The 22,414-nt window shown below is 40.4% G+C and overlaps 1 protein-coding gene across 1 annotated transcript in view; it reads left to right on the top strand.

The window, feature by feature from the left end:
- The window catches only part of mvb12bb (multivesicular body subunit 12Bb), a 30,091-nt gene extending 8,255 nt beyond the window's left edge, over positions 1-21,836 (top strand). Inside the window, 10 exon segments of the mRNA XM_088993872.1 lie at positions 1,558-1,651; positions 3,987-4,028; positions 4,135-4,185; positions 5,115-5,201; positions 5,204-5,243; positions 5,767-5,875; positions 9,701-9,744; positions 12,362-12,423; positions 21,370-21,539; positions 21,771-21,836. Coding sequence (XP_088849998.1) covers positions 1,558-1,651; positions 3,987-4,028; positions 4,135-4,185; positions 5,115-5,201; positions 5,204-5,243; positions 5,767-5,875; positions 9,701-9,744; positions 12,362-12,423; positions 21,370-21,539; positions 21,771-21,836 — 765 coding nt within the window.
- The last annotated feature ends 578 nt before the right edge of the window (positions 21,837-22,414 follow it).

Genomic DNA, 22,414 nt, shown 5'->3' with positions numbered 1-22,414 from the left:
GTTGTCTCCTGAGATCTTTCATTTGACAATTCAGCACCTGTTTACATGTGTTGTTCTTGTTCGTAATATTTTTGGGATGTCGCATTAGAAATTGTCATTGCTTTTTAAATCAAAAGAGCATGGACATCTGTTGGTGCTCACAAATATTTTTTCATTGACTGATCTATTTGCAAGCACAGAGCAGTCGGAAGCAAGCGTAGGAGAACCACAACACATTGTTTCTGCCATGGCTAAGCAGTTGGTCTTTCATATTCAAGCTGCGTCGTTCTCGAGCTGCCCCCGCCTGTTGGCAGGATGATGCCTGAGGTGCCTCCTAAGAGGACCGTGCCCTCATTACTCTTCAACTTGACTTTGGGCTTCACAAAACTAGACCTTTGCTTATGCTGACAGAATGCTGTGACTACTGACCTGGAAAAACTGGCCAATGCGGCTTGTCTTGTAAAGAAGAGGAAGGGTTTGTGATGTATAGGGTCCTTCAGGGACTTTTACTTGAAGTGTTGTTGGTGACGCCCAGTCAGGGAAGAGCTGGCTGCTCATCTAATGCGAGCTGTGTCGTTCTTACCTCACTATCTCTCCTCTTTGCATCAAGTTGCCCTCCCCCATAGCCCACTCTCACCCCATCTTGTCTGTGGTGGTTTTGCATGAATCTTCCTGTGCCATGGTTCCCCCACCCAGTCACTGGGGTCATTCATCATTATTGTCAAGGGGGGTAATGCGTGTGGGTGGGTGCAGAGATCTATGACTTCTTCATTTGAATGAACCTCATTAGATTGACTCTTCTTTGTAAAGGATCCTTTTAGAAAATAACCCTGGCAGTTATTTAGGTGATTCCCACATTGGAGTCGATGGAACATGACGCCTCAACCAAGCATATTTGCTTCCGCCATAGAGGAGTCTGCAGGTTACATTTTATTCCGCACAGCACACGGCAATGTTGTTTTGGACCTTGAGTTTGACTTGTGGCGCCCAAATGCTGTCAATATGATGCAATCTATTATTCTTACTGCATGCCTCAATCTTTTATAACTATGAATGAGCCTATTACCCAAGGACAAGATGCACCTTTATTGGGGTGTAGTTTCATTCCTGCACACTTGTAAAACTGCATTCTTTCCTCAGCAATACAGCGTTAAGAATATTTATCTCATTAAACACTAGGAATAATTCACAAACGGTACGGAGCCGTCAAACTTCAAGGTGCCATTTTCTCATCTTACCCATACCTCGATACGGAGTTACTACATTTTCAAATCTCGATATTTTATGCTTATTTTGCCATGGAAGCCCACAAAAGTATGGCTTCCTTATTAGAGCGGATTGTTGTCAGAGCATCTTTAATCAGCCTTCTCCCAAGGGATGATATTTTTAGCCAGCTTTTTGGAGGCGAAGACTCCTTTACCCATGCAAAGCGCTAATGAGATGTTGCGCAAGTGTAGCCAAGCATTAATTAAGGCAAGTGTGCGCAGAAGAGACAATAGCAACATGCTCATGGCATACATACATTAACTTTATCCCACCTCCTGATTTTTTTCTCACTCATTTTTTTTCCCGATGTAGGTTGCACAAACAACAGATGGCTCTGATGCCGACCTATGGAAGGATGGCTTATTCAAATCCAAGGTCACTCGCTACCTCTGTTTCACCAGGAAACCTGTAAGTGGTGGAATGAAAAGTATCACTTTCCACATGCATTCTGCATTTCGTCTGTCCACCATTTTGTCTGTCCGCTGCTTTTGTTTTTTTGTTTTTTTTTAGGTCACTGTTCGGAATGCTTGTTTTGTATGCAGTGCATGTTTGCACTGTGGTTGCGTTGAAAGGGATTTCATATGTGCTCTATGCACATAGAGCATATTTAACAATTAAGCTGACATGACTTAGCTCACCCTGCTTTGAGCTCTGATTAATCCAATTTTTGGAAGGCCAGTACTGACAGTGAAATTTAGATTTTTTTTTTTGCAAGAAATGGATCTACATGTGTATTCAAAATGTGCAATACCTCATTGCAACATTTGTCAGAATCTTGGTCCTCCTAAGTGTCAAGGCACTCGAGGCTTGAGGGCAGGGCTCGAGTGACGAAAGGAAAGCGGGGAGGTTGGATCCAAAATACACGGCGAGACAGATACTCGTGAACAAAAAGTCTTTACTGAGGCACGCATGCAAAAATAACAGCAGGGAGAGGTAAGTGAGAGATCGGTGACGGCATGGAAGTAGTAATGGTGGCTTTAGGAATACTCCGACAAAGACGGTATTGCGCGATCGGTAAATATAGTCAGAAGGCACAATCAATGACAACCAGCTGTGGGAACCCAGGTGCGTGATGATGGGAGGGGCCGTCTCCATGGAGCAGCGGAGGAGGTGACAGGAGGGGCGGGGCGCGCCCCGGGCGGCGACGAGATGTGACACTAAGATTATTTGATGACACAATGATGAGCTATATTTTAAATATCCACTGTTATTTATTCAAAATGTTTGCAGAGAGAAAATGTATGATGACAGAAAATGATCATTTTACAAATTAAAATTACACCACATAATATCCCACTAAAATGCTAAAATGGATACCCTGTTTGTTTAGTTTATTTATTTATTATTATAAATGTTGAATGTTGCATATAATTCAATTTCTATTTTCTAAAATAACTGCTCTGTGGTCCATTCACATCCCCTTTATTGCCAATCTCAAGAAACTGCAGGACACAGATTGATTCTTATTTTGCACAATCACTACCAAAAATAATCATGGGGATTAAATTATTTTTTCTACAGGTTTCTCTTTAGAAAGCACCCACTGAATTTGTAAATTATGACACACTCTACACAAAATATATATATATATATATATATATATATATATATATATATATATATATATATATATATATATATATATATATATATATATATACTGTTTTGACATGATTTTTTTTATGTGCAGAATGTCCTTTAACATTGAGACAACGTGGTAGCAGCTGTCTCAATGTTAAAGGACCTGTGTTCAATTTGGATGGCTGGCTTGTGTATAGTATACCAATAGCGCTGCCCTTGTTCCCGTTTATTATCTTTAAATGTGTGTCTACTTTGTTTTAAATACTTTGACACAAATAAAACATGACGGAGCTATCAACATGGCCTATTTTGTCTGCCAGTCAAAGGAACCGCCTCTATAATTATGTATGACCAAAACAGATTCTGTAAAATGATCCCGTGACTTGCATGGGTGGGATGTGGATAGTTTGTGATGTATCAAACTGTGGTTGAAACTAGATGAATCACCTTTGTCAATTTCTGATTTGGGGGCAGGGGGGGACCCCGTCCCAAGCAAAAGAGGCAAATACAAAAAGGCTCCCATGCATAGTAATACAATGTATCCACATTTCTCCTTAATTAAGTTTAAAAACTATGACTAAAAATATACATATCTCCTGGCACTGACTGTCAGGCAACTACTGCAGAGGAATCAAGCCATCGAGTCATGCCTGATTAAGCCCACTTTCTTCTACAGTGTTGTATGATTGCAATTTATTAGGCAGCAAAATGAATATGTTAAAGAGTCATGGAAAAGTCATGCCTGACATTGTCAGTTGATACAGTTCCCCAATGCTCTTAAACCACCTTCCTTTCCAAGACAACACTTTTTCTCGACCCAAATATTACACATTAAAAGAAAGTTAAATCACATATGTGAAATATCCATCTATTTGTTTCATGTCAGACAGGAAGATGAAAAAAATGATTTGTGATCATTTCATAGTGTGTTAATTGGATTCTATTGCAAAAGATCCCCAAAAACATGGAAAAGGAATTCCATCGCGAGTGTTTATAACTCGGCTATTCTTCTGACTTTAACCCAAAAGTGTCCAGGTCGGGGTCTTTATTTTCAGTAAACTCAGTGTGACATTTTCTCTCCAAAGTAAGTCAACCTGTTCAATTCCTTGCTCCACATCATTAAGAAAACTGACTTTGCATCATTGACTTCTGTCTGTTGTCGGGCCCTGAAGTATTTGTGGATGTAAAGTTGACTGATATTAAAGATAATAATAATAATACATTTTATTTCAAGCGCCTTTCAAAACACCCAAGGACACTTTACAATAAAAACAATAAAACAAAGCACATGACAATAACAATGTGCATAAGATGCTCTGCCAGAGGACTTCATTGCAGTATAAGAAACAATGGACACAAGTAAGAAAACAGACAATACTAATCCCCAGTGTAGTTAACCACTATTTTATTCCCTGACCAGCTCAAATGGAAGGGGGCAGTTTTGCTGGAGATTGTGAATGTTTTATGGGTGGAAGTTACCTTAGTTTATGGTAGACTGTTGAAATCAAATAAACATTTTGCCCCAGAGGTACAACACAAGAGAATCGTGAGTCATTGTTTATCTAAGCTGGAGCTGTGCTTTTCTTTATGAGGGCCTTATTTATTTATGTATTTATTTTGGAAGAGAGCGACTGGATGGGGGTTATATAATATTAATGAAATGCATTCCCCAATGCTGTAGTGCTTTTTGAGTGCTATGTATTTCCCCTTCACCGTCCAAGCCTAGCAAATGTAATAATATTTTGGTGTGTGGACAGCTTGTTTATTATTTTTATTATCGTTCCATTTATGCTGCACTCACGGTTTTTCTGGGGAAACAAATGAGAAAAGCATAGAAGCAATATACAGAGGGATGGCACATTTTTCACGGGAAATAAGAAAATACATTACTTTCTCTTTGTCTATGGTGTTATTTAATATTTAATTGCTTGATGTGAATCTATGTTTAATTCACTGTACATGTGGCGTAACTTGAAATCCCTGTGGTGCAGTAATGTTGAAGGAAGATTCCATTGCTTCTAAGCTCTGAAATGATGCGCTTGCAGCGCATGGATTTGTTCCTGTTTGTTTTGACCTACAAACTGATACTATAATGCACTAGTTGTTCGTGAGGAATTCTTAATTTGATTCTTTATACCATTGTAAATGACTTCTTGTCAAATGTATGTCAGCTATTTAAGACAAATGGAATTTTGAGGTGATGAAAAAAACCTCAAGTTGTTTTTGGCATAAAAAAGATAATGTATGGTAACCACTTCTGCCTCATACATTCATATGTCCCTGATCAGAGGAGCTTGCCATGAGGAAGAGGAGGCTTTGTGTGAAAATGAGCCCACATGCAGCTGCGGAAATGGCTGTCTTTGACCTCCAGATCATTTCCAATCCAAACATCATCTTGTTCACTACACCAGTCTGGGGTACGTTGCTGACCATTGCAAACAATAAGGTGACAAAAAAAGAAGAAGAAAAAAAGCTTTGATAACTCAGAAGTTGTGCAAAAGTAAAAGGATCATGACCAGCATTGAACTGACTGACAACGGCCGTGGGACCAAATATGGGCTACGACAGATGATGAAGCAATGTTAGATTCAATCATATATTGGCGGCCTTTTCCTTACACTTTTGTTACAACACGAATAAAATATAAAACAATATGAATATCACAGCATCTGTATGTTTGGAGCAACTTTATTCAAAGACAAACACAATTGATGTGGTCATGTGATGAGGTTAAATCTTCCAGTTTGGTTTGTAAAACATGACTCCCAAGTGGACTATTTTTTGTCCCTAACCACAAATTTGACGACTTCTCTTATCTTTGTACTTTTTGCCAGTGATATGATGCATTCACATTTTCAGCTGACCGTCACCATGACAAAAACATGACATGGCTTCACACCAATGACGCAATGCTGCTATTGTTCTCTGTCCAATTTACAGTGAGATCAATAACATGGGGATATGGTATCGAATGGGAAAGGTTCCTCATCAACAATCATCTCAGGAGAGTTCCGGCAGAGTAAACAATGGTGCCTCCTCCTGCGCTGAAGGTAAATATTTCTATGTGATCGTGTTTATTATTGTTTTATTTGCGATCACGTTGTTGTGTGTTCACCGGTGCAATACACAATCAGGAAATGTCACTTGCAATAATCAAAGGACAGGTGGCTGAACACAACTGCAGTGGGAGTCTCTTCAATGAAGGCTAGTGTGAATTCAAATACTTCCTGAAAGGCTGAGACAAGCCACTTTCTGACTTGGGCGACAGCAATTTTGTGCACACAAACAGCAGGAGAAGTAGCTTGGAGAAGGAGAAACAGCTGCAGAGGAAGGGAGGAGTGCTCCAAGATCTTTGGCACGCTGGAGTTTGCGTGTCTGCTCTCTGCTTAGACTGCTGCAGCATCCTCTGCCTCGGGCTTCATAGTGAGCTCCAAGGCGGATAAACTCAATTATTTATCACAATGAACATCTGGGGATTTCCACGGCAAATTGTAAATAAATAGCTGAGACGTTGTCACAGTGAGCTTGGGCAAGATTCCTAGTATGTTTGCCAAGGCATAAGGCATTTTGCCATCATTTGCTGAGCTGAGTTAAAAGCCACATAAAAGCTGAACATTGTCAGAAACTGTTCACGTGGCCATATATTTAAATGAGAACAAATAAAGATGTTTAAATTAAGGCCACGCATTCTGAGCCAGTGCTTACCTGTAATTCTCTACTCTTCTGAAGCCCACTTTCAAGATGGTGAGGATCAGAAGGTAGGATGTATTATATATATATATATATATATATATATATATATATATATATATATATATATATATATATATATATATATATATATATATATATATATATATATATATATGAAATCAGACTTATGTAACCCAGTCCTCATTTCTGCTTTCATTAAATCACTGTAGACAAATGTCCTTAGGCTTGAACTGGTTCTCATATTGCCCCATATTAAATGCGATCGGTATATGGCGAGCATTTAAAATATCACATGTCACAACAGCTAGTGTGAAAATCACAACCCACAGCCACTGACTGCACAATGTAAGCAACCTTGAAATGTGTCCAATAAAGATGCCCTCCATCCTCTTTCACTCATCATTCTTAAGGCCACATTTCCACTTGTTCTCCTGATAAAACTGTCATTGGAAAGGTTCATATCTGACCCCTCTGACGACTGCTAGCATAAATTTGCCTTGTCGTAATATTACCATTGATTGTGCCTCACTTGGATCACAGTTTTTGACATTTCTATTCCAATTTTAGCCCAATGTACACACAGGCATCTTTTAAATTAAATTGAGTGTGATAAAAATGTCAGGTAGGAATCTCCTTTTCTTTCGATTGCAAAGCTAACTTTGGTACTCATGACACGTGAAGAGTTATCCATTTCAAAATTGGGAACGCAATGCATTCTGGGTACGGCAGCCTTCTGGCTCTCACACTCACATTGACGCACTTCTGCGGAAGATTCTATCAGTTTATGTTACATAGTGCTTCGTGAAGACTTCTTAGTGTTGAGAGAAAAAGACATACAGACTGGGTGGCTGCGTGTGTTTCCAGACAACCATTCCATTGAAGTTGATGCAATCTATTCCAACCTCATTTTTCACGTAAATTTGCTCTATTCTGAAAAGTTTGGTGCAATGTCTCAAAACACTGCCAACGATGAATGATTGGTGAAGATCTGATGATCTCAGGCTTTTCATCCACCAAATTCCTAGTGCTTCTTTTCAGCCTCTGACACTGAGCTTAAAGGAGGAAAATGATGGCTGAGACAGCAGCATCTATGAAAGCAGCAGTCAGCACACAGCGGAAGGTGTGGAAGTGTTGTCACAGGAGAGGCTGGATGTGCATCAAAACAGGAGTCTTCTTTTTTTCTGAATCATAACTCCAGGTTTTCACTGATACCACTTCCTTCATCTTGTCTCTATGCTGACGATCACTTCTGGAACCATTGGCTTTCAATTTATTTTCTCCTGCCTTATTTGTCTGACATTGACAACTCAGCAAAATGAAGAACATTGTACGAAAGATTTGAATGGCAATTACAAATACAGTAAAGTCTCGTTATATCGATATCGGTTATATCGATAGTACCGCTTATTACGATACTATTTTCATTTCCCTTGCACATTTATAGTCTTTTTATGTATAATTAGTACCGTTTAGTACGATACCCGGTTATTACGATAATCCGGTTATTACGGTGCTCCTTTTCATCCCCCGCCGGCCATTTTTGTTGTTTATATCGATATATCCGTCGCGCCATTGGTCAACTTGGTCACGTGTCTTGTTACGTGACCGCCATCGGTCGCGCCATTGGTCGACTTGGTCACATGAGCCGCCATCGGTCGCGCTATTGGTCGACTTGGCCGTGTGACTTTGTCACGTGACACGCCATCGGTCGCGCCATTGGTCAACTTGGTCACGTGTCTTGGTTACGTGTCACGCCATCAGTCGCGCCATTGGTCGACTTGGTCAGGTGACTTGGTTACGTGCCCAGCACCCGTGTAGCAGACCCATTTTCATTTTCAGACGCTAGCTCGTGTGTAGCAGACGAGATTGAAGTGTTTGTGTTAAAAGGTAAAAATGGGAAGCAGAAGAAGATTGATGACTTTTTTAAATTGTATACATAATACAGTAAGATGTAAGCGTTGCAGTTTCCCTGTTGTGTTATGTACATGCCCACTGTACTGTATATGACTGCAATCGTTTTTTGCAACAATGTTTCTTGTTTTGTCTGCTGAAGCGCGATGATTTTGAAAATTATTAACATTCCATACTGTGTATTAAAGGACAGCCGATGTCACTTTTTATTCAAATGCAAATAAAAATGACTTCACGCCAAGACGTCTTGCATTGCTTGTGAATCCAAACAATGGCTTCAGATTCGGATAATATGCTTTCTTGTTACACATCCAGTTATGAATATGTTTCAAATACACTGTAGTTCTGAAGATTAAAGCATACATGTTTACAATCATTAAAGAATTATATGTGCCATTTTGAGGCAACATTGGGGGAACATCTCTCACCCAAAAAAAAAGGGAGCTAATGGCCAGCTCCGTTTCTTATATGGCGCTTGGCTGCCCTCTTTTGGCGGCTTTTGTTTAATGCAGTTCGGCGCAGGATCGGATATATCGATAGTCCCGGTTATATCGATATTTTTTCAGACTCCCTTGAATATCGATATAACGAGACTTTACTGTACATTGACGTGAACATAACAAGTGTAGTAAGCTTTGCAGGGCTAATATAATTTTAACCTGGACATATTCCATCGGAGGAAACATTTCCGTATTGGTGCTCTAATTGTGCAAATCTTCCAGGCTGTGTTCCCAGTATTGCAATAATTTGATGAGGCGCTACACTGTAATTGAATACTCGAATGAATTAGGAATATGTGTCAATATGGCTCTCCTGGACTGAAATGAGGATTAATTGTTGTCGAAATTCCAACGGCTACCATAACGAGAGTCCCAACACTGGTGTTGATTGTGCAAATGCACTTTCTGTGTTTTTGTTTTGGGCATGAGTTGTCTAATTGATTTGCCATATGCCGGCCTCTCTAACGCTCTGAAAATCGTATTTAGAAAATTTCAATTTGGTGTAAGACGAGCAGATGGCAAAAGCCACCCTTGAGATTTATTTTAGAAAAGCTCCATGTGAATACATGAATGTTTCCATGGTGTAATGACTTCATTTCCTAATGTAAAGCAAACTGGTCACTTTTCCACTCATATTTTACTTTCTGATGGTGTCTCTGACAATCGATTGACTGAATCAAAACATGTGTCCTAAAACAAACACCTTCACCACCACTTCATCTATGTGCCTGGTGTCTGTGTGATTTGACAGGTGTGCAGCTTTCCTTTCAGCTGTGAAACCAACCTTTGCAAGGTAAAGAAGTCTGTAACGAATATGTCAATCGTCCCCACAGGATTGATGCCAACCTTTTAAAAATTCGCCATCGGTCTGCATTCAACAAGGCCAAATGCTTATGTAAATGAGGTGGGGGAAAAAGTCCACCCTTTCATTGCAAAGACATCTGAGTTGCAGGTTTCAACTTATGAATACCCCGGCCAGCCAGAAGTATGGTGTTATTGCCCGTGGTAGAAATTATTCAATGTATTTTTTTCTCCTTGGATGAGATAAGTCTTCCACAGGTGCAATTTGTGTAGAGCCTACGCCTTCGACAGAAAAATATATTGTTTATATCCCACCCAACTAGCATGAGACTGCTATCCACGAATAGAACAGTCAGTGTGCACTATACAGACTGAACATATATAGTATATTAATAAACAAACAAACAGCTCCATATCATTAGCACAACGGTGATTTCTTCACAATCTTTCTAACCTGATCTTGTGTAACGTGTGTGTATTCTAATCATAGCAATTCCCATTTTAATGATATTACTGGCTACTTTGCGTCATCGTTATGAGATATTTTGTTTTATAACTGTTGTATTCTTTAGCTACCTCCGGGGCACATCATGTTTTGCAGCTCTCTAGAAGCAGTTTTTTTTCCCTCTCCTCCTCACTAGCTGTGGATTTATCGATCCGTTGGGGTGAAGCAGGGGGTGTAATTTGTGATAGCTTGATTGATGAGGATTTCAATCTTATATGGTTTGTTAACTTCAACTGGCCACAAAGTGCATTCAGTGCTGTTTTCTGTAATACACGGCCATGAAACGGTAAAAGCAGACTTCCCTTGAATAATGGAATCATGCAGGCCCTACAGACTTAACAAGATCCTGCTCGGAAGCCTCATTGAAGGTCTTTGCAAGCCCGCAGGCGACTGATGCGGGCTTAACTTTTGCCTTATTTTCCCTGTTTAGACTCAAACTTTGATTTCACAGTCCCAGTCTGTCTTTTAGACTGAGACACTCTTATAACGGAGATGCTCCGCGCCACTGTTACACATAAACATGTGCTATAAGAATATAAATTTCACACACATGGCAAGCTTCCATTCAATATGGAACTCATTGAAGTACAGTAAAGTCTCGTTATATCGATATTCAAGGGAGTCCGAAAAAATATCGATATAACCGGGACTATCGATATATCCGATCCTGCGCCGAACTGCATTAAACAAAAGCCGCCAAAAGAGGGCAGCCAAGCGCCATATAAGAAATGGAGCTGGCCATTAGCTCCCTTTTTTTTGGGTGAGAGATGTTTCCCCAATGTTGCCTCAAAATGGCACATATAATTCTTTAATGATTGTAAACATGTATGCTTTAATCTTCAGAACTACAGTGTATTTGAAACATATTCATAACTGGATGTGTAACAAGAAAGCATATTATCCGAATCTGAAGCCATTGTTTGGATTCACAAGCAATGCAAGACGTCTTGGCGTGAAGTCATTTTTATTTGCATTTGAATAAAAAGTGACATCGGCTGTCCTTTAATACACAGTATAGAATGTTAATAATTTTCAAAATCATCGCGCTTCAGCAGACAAAACAAGAAACATTGTTGCAAAAAACGATTGCATTCATATACAGTACAGTGGGCATGTACATAACACAACAGGGAAACTGCAACGCTTACATCTTACTGTATTATGTATACAATTTAAAAAAGTCATCAATCTTCTTCTGCTTCCCATTTTTACCTTTTAACACAAACACTTCAATCTCGTCTGCTACACACGAGCTAGCGTCTGAAAATGAAAAGGGCTCTGCTACACGGGTGCTGGGCACGTAACCAAGTCACCTGACCAAGTCGACCAATGGCGCGACTGATGGCGTGACACGTGACAAAGTCACACGGCCAAGTCGACCAATAGCGCGACCGATGGCGGCTCATGTGACCAAATCGACCAATGGCGCGACCGATGGCGGCTCATAACAAGACACGTGACCAAGTTGACCAATGGCGCGACGGATATATCGATATAAACAACAAAAATGGCCGGCGGGGGATGAAAAGGAGCACCGTAATAACCGGATTATCGCAATAACCGGGTATCGTACTAAACGGTACTAATTATACATAAAAAGACTAGAAATGGCGGCCCGGTAGTCGAGTGGTTAGCACACCGGCTTCACAGTGCAGAGGTCGCCGGTTCGCATCCCGGTCCGGCCTCCCTGTGTGGAGTTTGCATGTTCTCCCCGGACCCGCGTGGGTTTTCTCCGGGTCCTCCGGTTTTCTCCCACACTCCAAAAACATGCATGGCAGGCAGATTGACCACTCCAAATTGTCCCTAGGTGTGAGTGTGAGAGTGACTGTTGTATGTCTTTGTGTGCCCTGCGATTGGCTGGCAACCAATTCAGGGTGTACCCCGCCTCGTGCCCGAAGACAGCTGAGATAGGCTCCAGCAACCCCCGCGACCCTAATGAGGAATAAGCGGTACGGAAAATGAGATGAGATGAGAGACTAGAAATGTGCAAGGGAAATGAAAATAGTATCATAATAAGCGGTACTATTGATATAACCGATATCGATATAACGAGACTTTACTGTATCATATTGATGGACCGACATTATTTCTTTCTCTCTGACAGCAGGAGGACTATCAGCAGTCCTCACTACGAGCACCAGAGCAGTGTCAGCTATACCATGACAGGTATCGCCTTTCTTGCGCTTCAGGCTTACACATGTAAATTATTTTGCTGTCACTGAAGTCAACAATGGCATTTTGATGGAAAGTCAAACTGGCAGCAAACAAGTTATCATTGTTTTTTTTGCGGGGGGAAAGAAAACGATTGGGAATTTACCCTTGTGGTATTGCAGGAATGGGAATACTTAGCGGTGCATGAAAAGAAGAGGTATATGCATTGTACATTGGCTGAACATCGAAGGTAACCTGAAGAAAAAAAATCTCAAAACTTTGCTCAAAAGCATTGTGAACAGTTTCAAACATTTTTTAGGTTTGGGCAGGTGACCTGAGCAAAAGTTCATATTCAATAACCAGGAATTATAATTTGAGAATGTGGGGTTATGGAGGTAACCAATCTAAGAATGATCCCCCCCACCCTCTCACCAGTTTGTAGCTGCGTTAGGATTTGGTGCAATTTTTAAATCTAACAATCTGCATCTGAGAAACCTCAACATATGTAAAAATAATCACATCGCTGGTGTATGATTTATCCCGAATTCAATTACTTGACAAAGAAACATTTTGACTTAAATCACGGTGAGGCTATTGCATTTAAGAGGTTGAGTTTAAGCAATACAGGAACCTTGTATAGTCTGTGCTTCTGCCTGATTGTGTGAAGACATGAGCTGAATGAACAAGGTGTGTTTTTATCCAGCTGGAGAGAGACACCATGTGGTGAGGATTTCTCCTGCTGCTCAAGAACAGGCACACCTGAGCTTGAGGTAGTTTTACCAAACCTGATGAAAATATTTTGAAGAATAAATAAAAATGCTCGAGACATTTATTGTCCTAAATTCAATAGCACACATTTATCGAATTTTGAAACATAGTACAGTGTCCGCAGTTTACAGGGACAATCTTCTAGGACGCAAAGCCATGTTTGTTAAAGAATTGGACTTAAGAAAATAAATCACAACTTGTGGCATAGGAATGAGAAAGAATAAGTCTGGTTATAAAGGGATGTGAGTGACAGGAATTAATTAACACAACCCGACGCGATGTGTCATTGGACAAAAGAAGCAGGTCTTTTGCCCCGTATCAATATGTGACTGGCAAAAAAACTTAGCTTCATTAAAAATGTGATTCCTTGCAGACCTTGGATGACCTTCCAGACAACACCCTATTTAATTGTTAACTCTGTGTGATAGTAGCTCTGCTGTGCGTGTGCACGTGTGTGTGTGTGTGTGTGTGTGTGTGTGTGTGTGTGTGTGTGTGTGTGTGTGTGTGTGTGTGTGTCTGTGTGCGTGTGTGTGTGTGTGTGTGTGCGTGTGCGTGTGCGTGTGTGTGTGTGAGTGTGAGTGTGAGTGTGTGTGTTTGTGTGAGTGTGTGAGTTTGTGTGGGCGCGTGGGAGTCTCTATGTGCAGGCTGACAGCTGGCCAGGTTCGTGTTGCTCTAAAACCATGTGCGCTCTGTCAGGCTCATACAGGCGCCTACTTTTGGATTGATGAATTGCCTGCTCTCTTGATTAAACCCTCCGTCACTTCCCAACTAAACAAAAAACCCAACACATGAAAGAAAAATCGAGTTGTGGGGAGGAGAGGTACCATGTCTGTGAAATGTGTCATCTGCAGTCACATTATGTACGGATGTGATGTGCAGGCATTTTGACATTTATTACCAGAATATTAAAACCTATTCACATTCAGTTTGATACCCCTTTTCACTTGACAGTTAAAGTTTATTTCAGAAGTTATGACGTTTTCATATAAATGTTCTTTTTCTCTGTATCCATGTCACTTTGATCCTTAACTTCCCAATTAAGTTTGCTATGATTAAAAATGATATACAATGAAACAATCCAACTAGCCTCCTTGAAATATTTCAATGAATTATACGCTGAACAAAACATGAATGTTAAAATACAGTGAGACCTCAACGTACGAACTTAATTGGTTCCCAGACAGAGTGTGTAAGGCGAAAAGTGTGTATCTCAAAAAAAAAATCCCATAGGACACCATTAAAATGGGAATAATCCGTTCCTGGGTTTCCATAAAAAATACTTTTCAACTAAATAAGCCTTAAAACTACACACAGCATACCTTATTCTATGTATAATAAATGTGCTATTGTATTGTAATGAAAGAAATACACTGCATTGTATCATAAAGTCACTTTATTTACATTTGTGATGGTCATTTTATGGCTTGATGGAATGGCGTTGGAGGTCGAAGGTCAAAGGGAATTGCTGTTTGGAAAGAGAGGCGCATTACATGAGGACTGTAATTAAAGAAATAAACTGTGCTGTAAAATAAAGTTTTATTTACCTTTTTGATGGTTGTTGATGGCTTATGGAAGGAGAGTTATAAGGACTGTTGGTAATTTAACCTCTGATGCTGTTCGGTCGTGTGCTTCCACCGAAGATCACTCCGCCAGCTGTGGTGGGTGTGTATTGTGAAAATAGTGCTTATAATAAGGTTTAATTTTCAGAAATTTGACGTTTGTAAGACGAAAAGTTTGTAAGATAAGGTGTTTGTAAATTGAGGTCTCACTGTACTGTATAAATAAAACAACAACAAATTAAAAAATGGATAACCGTAAAAGTAAGTATTCAGTAAACATCCACCTGATAAAAAAAAAGATAGGAAAAAAAGTCATGTCTTTGCATATCTGTTCCATTAATCAAAAATAAATCCTGACATTGGCCCTCATCTAAAGTAATATGGAGTGCCATTATTTCTCGATCCATTAGGGGAAGTTCAATTAACAGACATAAGACAATTCTTCCTTCAGGGAGAAAGGAAGGAGAAAAAATAGAAGGTTCAAAATTAACCCGGGTTTGCAAAATATCTTGACAGGGTGACAGTGATTTTTGAGTCTCAGGAAACAATATCAGAATTTGTATTGAACTGTGTGCATTTTCATTTAATTTGCAGGAAATAATTGGAAAATGCAATGGCGCTTTCCAATTAAAGCTCCACTTTATGCTGTTTAATAACACCCTCCTAATATTCAAGCTTATGGAATGACAGCTAAGTTGGAGTATGAATAAAACATAAAGCCCGGTAATAAGAGACAGAAAAAAATGCAAGACAGTTGTTGGGGGGGCTTTTAAATGCTCAACATAATTTGCATATATTAATCTCCTCTTTCCAGCCTTATCAAATATTCTACTGTATGTGAAGTTAAAATAGTCATGACAGGCAGGCGCAGCCTCCGTTTTCTCAAGGATTTATAACTTGTATAATTCTGGATCTTTAATAAATCAATATGACTGATGCTCTGAGTTCTGTGGAATTTGGTTAATTGTTCCAGATGGTGCATACTGATTAAGCAAAATTACTTCCTTTCTCCTCCTCCATCCCACACCCTCTACCGGACTACATCATGGCTTGATTGACTAACTTGGAGAAAAAAAAAATATTTTGGCGTAGCATTTTGACAAGAGGTTTCTTATCCCGTATCCTCTGTGAGACTAATAAAGGCAAATCCAATCAATCAATCAATCAATCAATCAATCAAAAAAAATGGGGGACAGACACCACCCATGGTGGGTGAGACGCGGATTTTTTTTTTATATATATAATATAATATTCTTTTTAGAATATCTTGTTTTCTATCCTTTCACCCCCACCCCAACCCCATCCCTTTTCAATTGCTGCTGTGGACTGCAAATTTCCCCATTGTGGGACGAATAAAGGTTTTCTGATTCTGATTCTGATATATATCTGACACCTTCAAAGAAGTACAGATGACGGCTGAAGAAACCTTTTCATCACAATTAGTGTATTTAATCTGAGGGATGAGGGAAGAAATACATCCTTGATCGCTCAGGCCAGAAAACCTCTTATTAGTGAATGTCATTCTCTTCCTTGTCTTTTGTCATCCTTTTCATGACATGACTCGGGCAGCCACATCTCACTGACTTTCTGTTTTGCATCAGTTCAACTGGACTGAATGAATCATTTATGGAAGTGTTATAGGTGAGGTATGGGTAGATTTACAGCTGCGCTTTCCGTCTCGATGGAATGGGATTCAGATGAAACCAGTCTTGGTGTCTGAAGTCAAGCCAGAGCTTACATCAAGACATGAAAAGAAATCTCCAACTTGTGCCTCTTAATTTCCCTGGTCAGCAAAAGGCAAAGCCGGGAGTCATTCAGCTGGACAATAGCGCTTGCATTGGATGAATGGTGACGCACAACACTGATTTACAAAATCATGGATTATCATTGAATCTTTCTGCACTGAAATGGCAACATTTTTCTTGAAGCCCCTGTTATGAGGAGATGAACATTGCACTATCTGCGAGTCGCACAGTTCTGTGACTTTACAATGTTGGTGAACCTACTCAGTATAACTGTCACGTTAGCACTTAGCAATGTTACGTTAGCACTTACATCACCAATCAGCATTGAGTGTGATGGCTGGATGAAATTTGATGCACGCTGAAATTACACTTGTTCCAAAAAAGGAAAGAATTGTTTTTATATTGTAAAAAAATAACTCGATTGTATGACATGTTTTCCTTTATTGTTTAAAAAATACCTAGTTTACATTTTATCTGAAACATTCACATTTCAAAGTTCTGATTCCTTTGACATTTGGCGAATTTTCATTTCACAAACATCTTAAAACTTAAAATTCATGATCCCAACCAGTTTTCCCACAAAATTGTGAAAATGCCTTCATGACAACAAACCGATGGGGGGCTAACTGCCGCCGCGACTTTGATTATGAACAAAATATGCAGCGTGGGATTCCCCACTGTTGCTTAATAACACTTCTGAATGACTCTGTAGATTGATGCACTTTCTGCCGTAACTCACAGACGCATGTCACAGTCCTAAGCATGTGGTCTAAAAACGTGAAAAAAAGCAAATCTCGCTTTGTGTGAAGGCTGAAATTGTTTCTTATTTATGAAAGGTAGCTCAGCCATGACCACCAATTGGAAAAGTCAACAATTTGGACAATCACCCGCAATGGCAACAAAGTCATGGCAGATTTTGAGATGAACAAATTGAAAGTAAATCGTGGAAGCGAAGAGGCCATTTTCATTTGCATACAATGTTTTTTTAGAGGGGAAGTAGGAACGCTGCAGGTGTGTGTATTATATCTTTTTTTTATGTCCGTATTTGTAATTAAGATGTTCATGTAGGATCTATAAATGTTAATACGGTAGTATACTTTACAGTTGTCGGCCATTTTATAACAGATTAGTTATGCACCACAACTTAGGACAGTAAATTTAATGAAAAACCTGAACAATTTTAAGTTAATGTTCTCAGTTTCCGCATTTTTTTTTTCTTGCTCATTCGGAAGTAATCGACCATAGTCTCAAGCATGTAGGTCCCATTTAACAGTCAACTGGTATTTAACGTTGAAATGCCTCAAAGGTTTGCAGACCTTGATGGACTCCAAAGCCTCATACCCCACTGCTTTGCATCCCTCCCAGAGATAGAAGCAGAGCTCCATTAAAGGACAACCGACGTCACTTTTTTGTTTTTTAACTGACACCAGAAAAACGTTTTATAGCAGGGGTCGGGAACCTTTTTGACTAAGAGAGCCATAAAAGTAAAATATTTAGAAATGTTCTTCAGCGAGAGCCACGCGCGCGCGCGCACACACACGCGGGCACGCGCACCCACACACACACACACACACACACACACACACGGGCCCGCGCACACACACACACACACACACGGGCGTGCGCACACACACACGGGCGCGCGCGCACACACACGCAAACACGCGCGGTCACTTTTCAACAAAATATCAGAATAGATTATTTAAAATAACTTTGTGATAGTACTCACCGTTAACATGAATGTTTTTCCGTTACTCGTGATGAGTAAAAATCCAGGCAAACGATCGGAATGAAATTCAACTTGCCGGTCCGGAGGCGGAGTTACTGCTAGCTAGCCTGCGCACGGCTCATAAGCTTCCACACTTGCTATCTGCAATCTACTTCTCGCAGCCGTATGTTGATGCTAACGTTAACACGGGGCTTGTTAAAATGTCACTGACATTCGACTGTTTCATCAATGGTGTTGTTTCATTGCAAATTCGAATCCGCACATTTTCTCTCCTCAAAGGCTAATGAATCCTTCGGTGAATTCAAGCTGAAGTGCACTCGTGGGGCTCATAAAGGGGCGTTTACCTGTTTCGACTGACGGCCAGTGTCATCCAATCAAAATTGCGCTTTCCGCCAACTGCAGCCCCAACGGGAAATCAACGGCGAAAAAAACGAGAATATGTATATAGTTTTATCGGCGAGCCATATGCAATCATCAAAAGAGCCATATATGGCTCGCGAGCCATAGGTTCCCGACCCCTGTTTTATAGCATCTAAAATACCCAAAACATGCAGTATGATATTTTTAGTCAAATGCAAAACACCAATAAAAATGACTTAAAGTGTCCAAAATCTGCAAAAACTTGAGCTGCGAATTGGGCATTTTCAGAAAGCCCCCCCCCCCTTTTTTTTTTCGTGACGTCGTTGCTTGTGAATCAAAACAATGGCTTCAGATTCTGAGAATATGCTTTCTTGTTACACATGCAGTTATGCATATGATTCAAATAGACCTGATGAGCAAAGCATACATGTTTGCAATCGATTAAAGAATTTATTTGGGCCATTTTGAGGCAAACGGGCGGGGGGGTAATGTCTCACCCAAGAAGAGGCAGAAAAACGGCGACCAGCTCCGGTGAGGAATGAATCAGCTCGTTTCCACAGGCTGATACTATCTTTCCATGGAGTTTGCCTCCCTCTGCTGGCGGCTTTTGGGTGTAAGACATGGTTTAAAAAAACAGTACAGCAAAATACATTGACGTGATCGAAAGACGCTACAATGCGTCTTTTTTACGGTGAGGAGGCGGTCCTTTTCTGACGTCACGTACGTAGTCGTCACCAACTCAAAAACAAGACTTCCTGAATGTTCAGTGCGAGTCGTAAAACGTAAAATATAGCTATATGCGGTGGAATCTTATTAAAATGCACCCAGTAGAAGTCATTTGAAGCCATTTTACAAATTATGGACACAACTTGTCCGGAGCCGTCGGTTGTCCTTTAAGCGTAGTTGTGATGTTCAGTCATGGACAGCCTCAATGAATGAGCCTGTCGTGGTTTCGTCATTTGCTGCGTATACAGTAGCGTTTGTAATCACAGATCTAATTAGAACTTGATAAAAAATATTTTGCAAAGTCAAGTCATTAATTAGAGTTAAAGATTTAGGATCAAATATGCCCTAATGATATGTTATTGGTTCTGCTGACCTGTTAAATGTGGAACGAATGACAATCTCAGGAGTTCTTCGGCAGATGTCAAAATCTGCAGTCAGGAAGTTCAAACACAGCTAAAGACACTGCGAATCCTCTATCAAAATATTGTTCGACTCCAGCTTTTAATGAACAATGTGTTAAGAAAACGTAATTGTCTATTAATATTAATAATAATACCAGTTTATTCTGGGAAAAAAACATGTTCTTATTAGCGTAATTAATGATAAATGACAGCGCGGCATTGGTGGATCAGTTCTGTGGGATGATAAATCAGTGCATGCCCAGTTTTGTGGCTGCCAAGGAGGCGACTTTGGCCGTCCCGTCATCCCTCCTACCACCACGCTGGCATCGTTCATTACGCACCGCATGAGATGCCACATTACATTGCCTGGTACTATGAGCATGAGCACGGTGAACTTAATAATGCCAACCATAAGCATGCAGGTCCTGCTGTTCCACAGTACAGAGGGCAAGTTGCTCACTGAGAGCATGGAATTGTCGAAAGCAAGCCAAACCGGCTATCAAAAAAGGCTCACGTACCATACGCTCATTCAGGGGAACCGGAGCCACATAAGCAATTGTTCACCATTAGAAGGCCTTTCTTGTTAGGCTTTCTGGAGACCGCCACATTCCTTGAATCATCACTGGTTAGGTTACCCCAAAACTGCTAATTAAGAGGAATATGTGTAATTGTGCCTTCTGCTGTGTCCCATCCGGCACATGCAATTTACTGTCAGTCCTCTGCCAGCTTTTACACTTGTCCAGAGAGGCGCCGGCCATTTACATCGACATTCAGCTGCATATTTACCAGCAGCCACAGCTGGGTATCGGTGCAGTGCCACGGCAGTGTCGGAACAGACATGGTGTTGCTGATTGCTGATTAACGTCTCGTAGTCCGTTTAATGGGACAACAGCGAGCCAGGGACAGTCTATCCCCCAAATTGAACAATGTTTCCAATTGTATTATCAGTGTCTGAAACTCATGACAAAAAGTTACCGGACACCAGGGCAGACAACTCAGAAAAGTTGCCTGCCCGGCCATAAAGTTGCCTGCACGATTTTTCATAACTTGTAACACAATAAGACGACTAATCGCAAAAAAAAAAAACCCATTGTTGCGAAGTATAAAGGATTTTTTAAAATTAAGGAAGTATCTTCACAAATGCTCCCTTGCTTAATTTTGCCCCAGTTGTCGTTTGTCGTCATGGTGCACAATGCAATGTTTGCGTTGCGTTGTCTGCTAAAAGCTACGTGGACTGCTCTTTCTAAGCGCCTTTCAAAACTGCACTTGAAAGTTTTGAAAGTCAAAGTCAGCTTTATTGTCAAATATGCTAATATGCATGACGTACAGCACAGATGAAATTACTGTCCTCTCGGACCCAGCATGCTAGGCACTTACTTATCATGACTTTAACAAACATAATAAACATGAAAACGCCAATTTGCCGGGAGAGGGGAAAGGCGCTTAGAAAGAGGAGTCCACGTGGCTTTTAGCGGCTTGCCTGTAGCTTTTGCTTTATTTTTTTATTTTTTTTTCTTGAATAGATTGTCGGCCACCTGGGCCGAGACGTTTTGAAAGTTGTATTCCCCAGGCCTCTGGGCAGATGTTATTTCAAACACTGGTATTATTCTGCTTTTTTCTGTGATATGAATGCATCCATCCATCCATTTTCTGTACCGCTTATTCCTCATTAGGGTTGCGGCGGGTGCTGGAGCCTATCTCAGCTGTCTTTGGGCATGAGGCGGGGAACACCCAGAATTGGTTGCCAGCCTCACTCTCACACTCACACCTAGGGACAATTTGGAGTGGCCAATCTGCCTGCCATGCATGTTTTTGGAGTGTGGGAGGAAACCGGGGAAAACATGTAGGCTCCACACAGGGAGGCCGGACCGGGACGCTAACCGGCGACCTCTGCACTGTGCAGCCGGTGTGCTAACCACTCGACTACCGGGCCGCCCCGATATGAATGCATTTTCATCAATATTATTTTAAACATAATTAGTTATGTGCTTTTCAAGTTTCAAAATTTACCATATCCTCTGAGCAATAAGCATTAAATTCACCATCGGTATTTGTGGCTCTGCCCACTTTCTAGAAGATTGATGGGCCAGAGTTCAACTGGGTCTGCTTCCTGGCTCGCTTCCTGCATGCCAATTTTTAGAAATGTGTGTCTCAGATGGCAAAGTAAGTTCTACATCGGAAATAACTTTGCATATCTAAGGTAGCAAGTTAAAATTCTCATTTGGAAATTTTAATTTCTGACTTAGATGGTTAGTGTAAAGTGTTAGTGCCTATAATGTTATTTTTTTACTTCATTACCCATTGATCAAAACTAAATACCATGATAAGAAGTTGAATTAATTAAAGTACAAATAGTAAAACTCATTTATTTTACAGCGTTAGTGTTACCCAGTGTCTCCCAATGTTTCCTTTTCATCAAGCCTAAAGTGTAGCATTACGTTCAAACACCAAAGACAAAAATTATACACAGAAAAATATGGTGTGTTGAATTTACTCAATTTAATTTTGTCAAGTGGCTGCGTAAACTAAAATAATTTGGAGCCCCATCACATTATCTGAGTATAGACCAGTGGTGTCAAACATACGGCCTGCGGGCCGGAACCGGCCCCAAGGAGGTTTAATCAGGCCCGCAGGATAATTTAAAAGTGGAAAAAAGCACAGACGACATGGAATTCATAATATAATGAGGTGCAATTCAAAGTCCACTAGGTCTACTAA

Source organism: Hippocampus bargibanti, linkage group LG04 (genome assembly GCF_051943395.1).
Source record: "Hippocampus bargibanti isolate YZ-2025 linkage group LG04, ASM5194339v1, whole genome shotgun sequence".
NCBI lineage: Eukaryota > Metazoa > Chordata > Actinopteri > Syngnathiformes > Syngnathidae > Hippocampus > Hippocampus bargibanti.
Note: the sequence above shows the minus strand (reverse complement) of the source record. Positions and strands in the feature narration are given on the sequence as shown.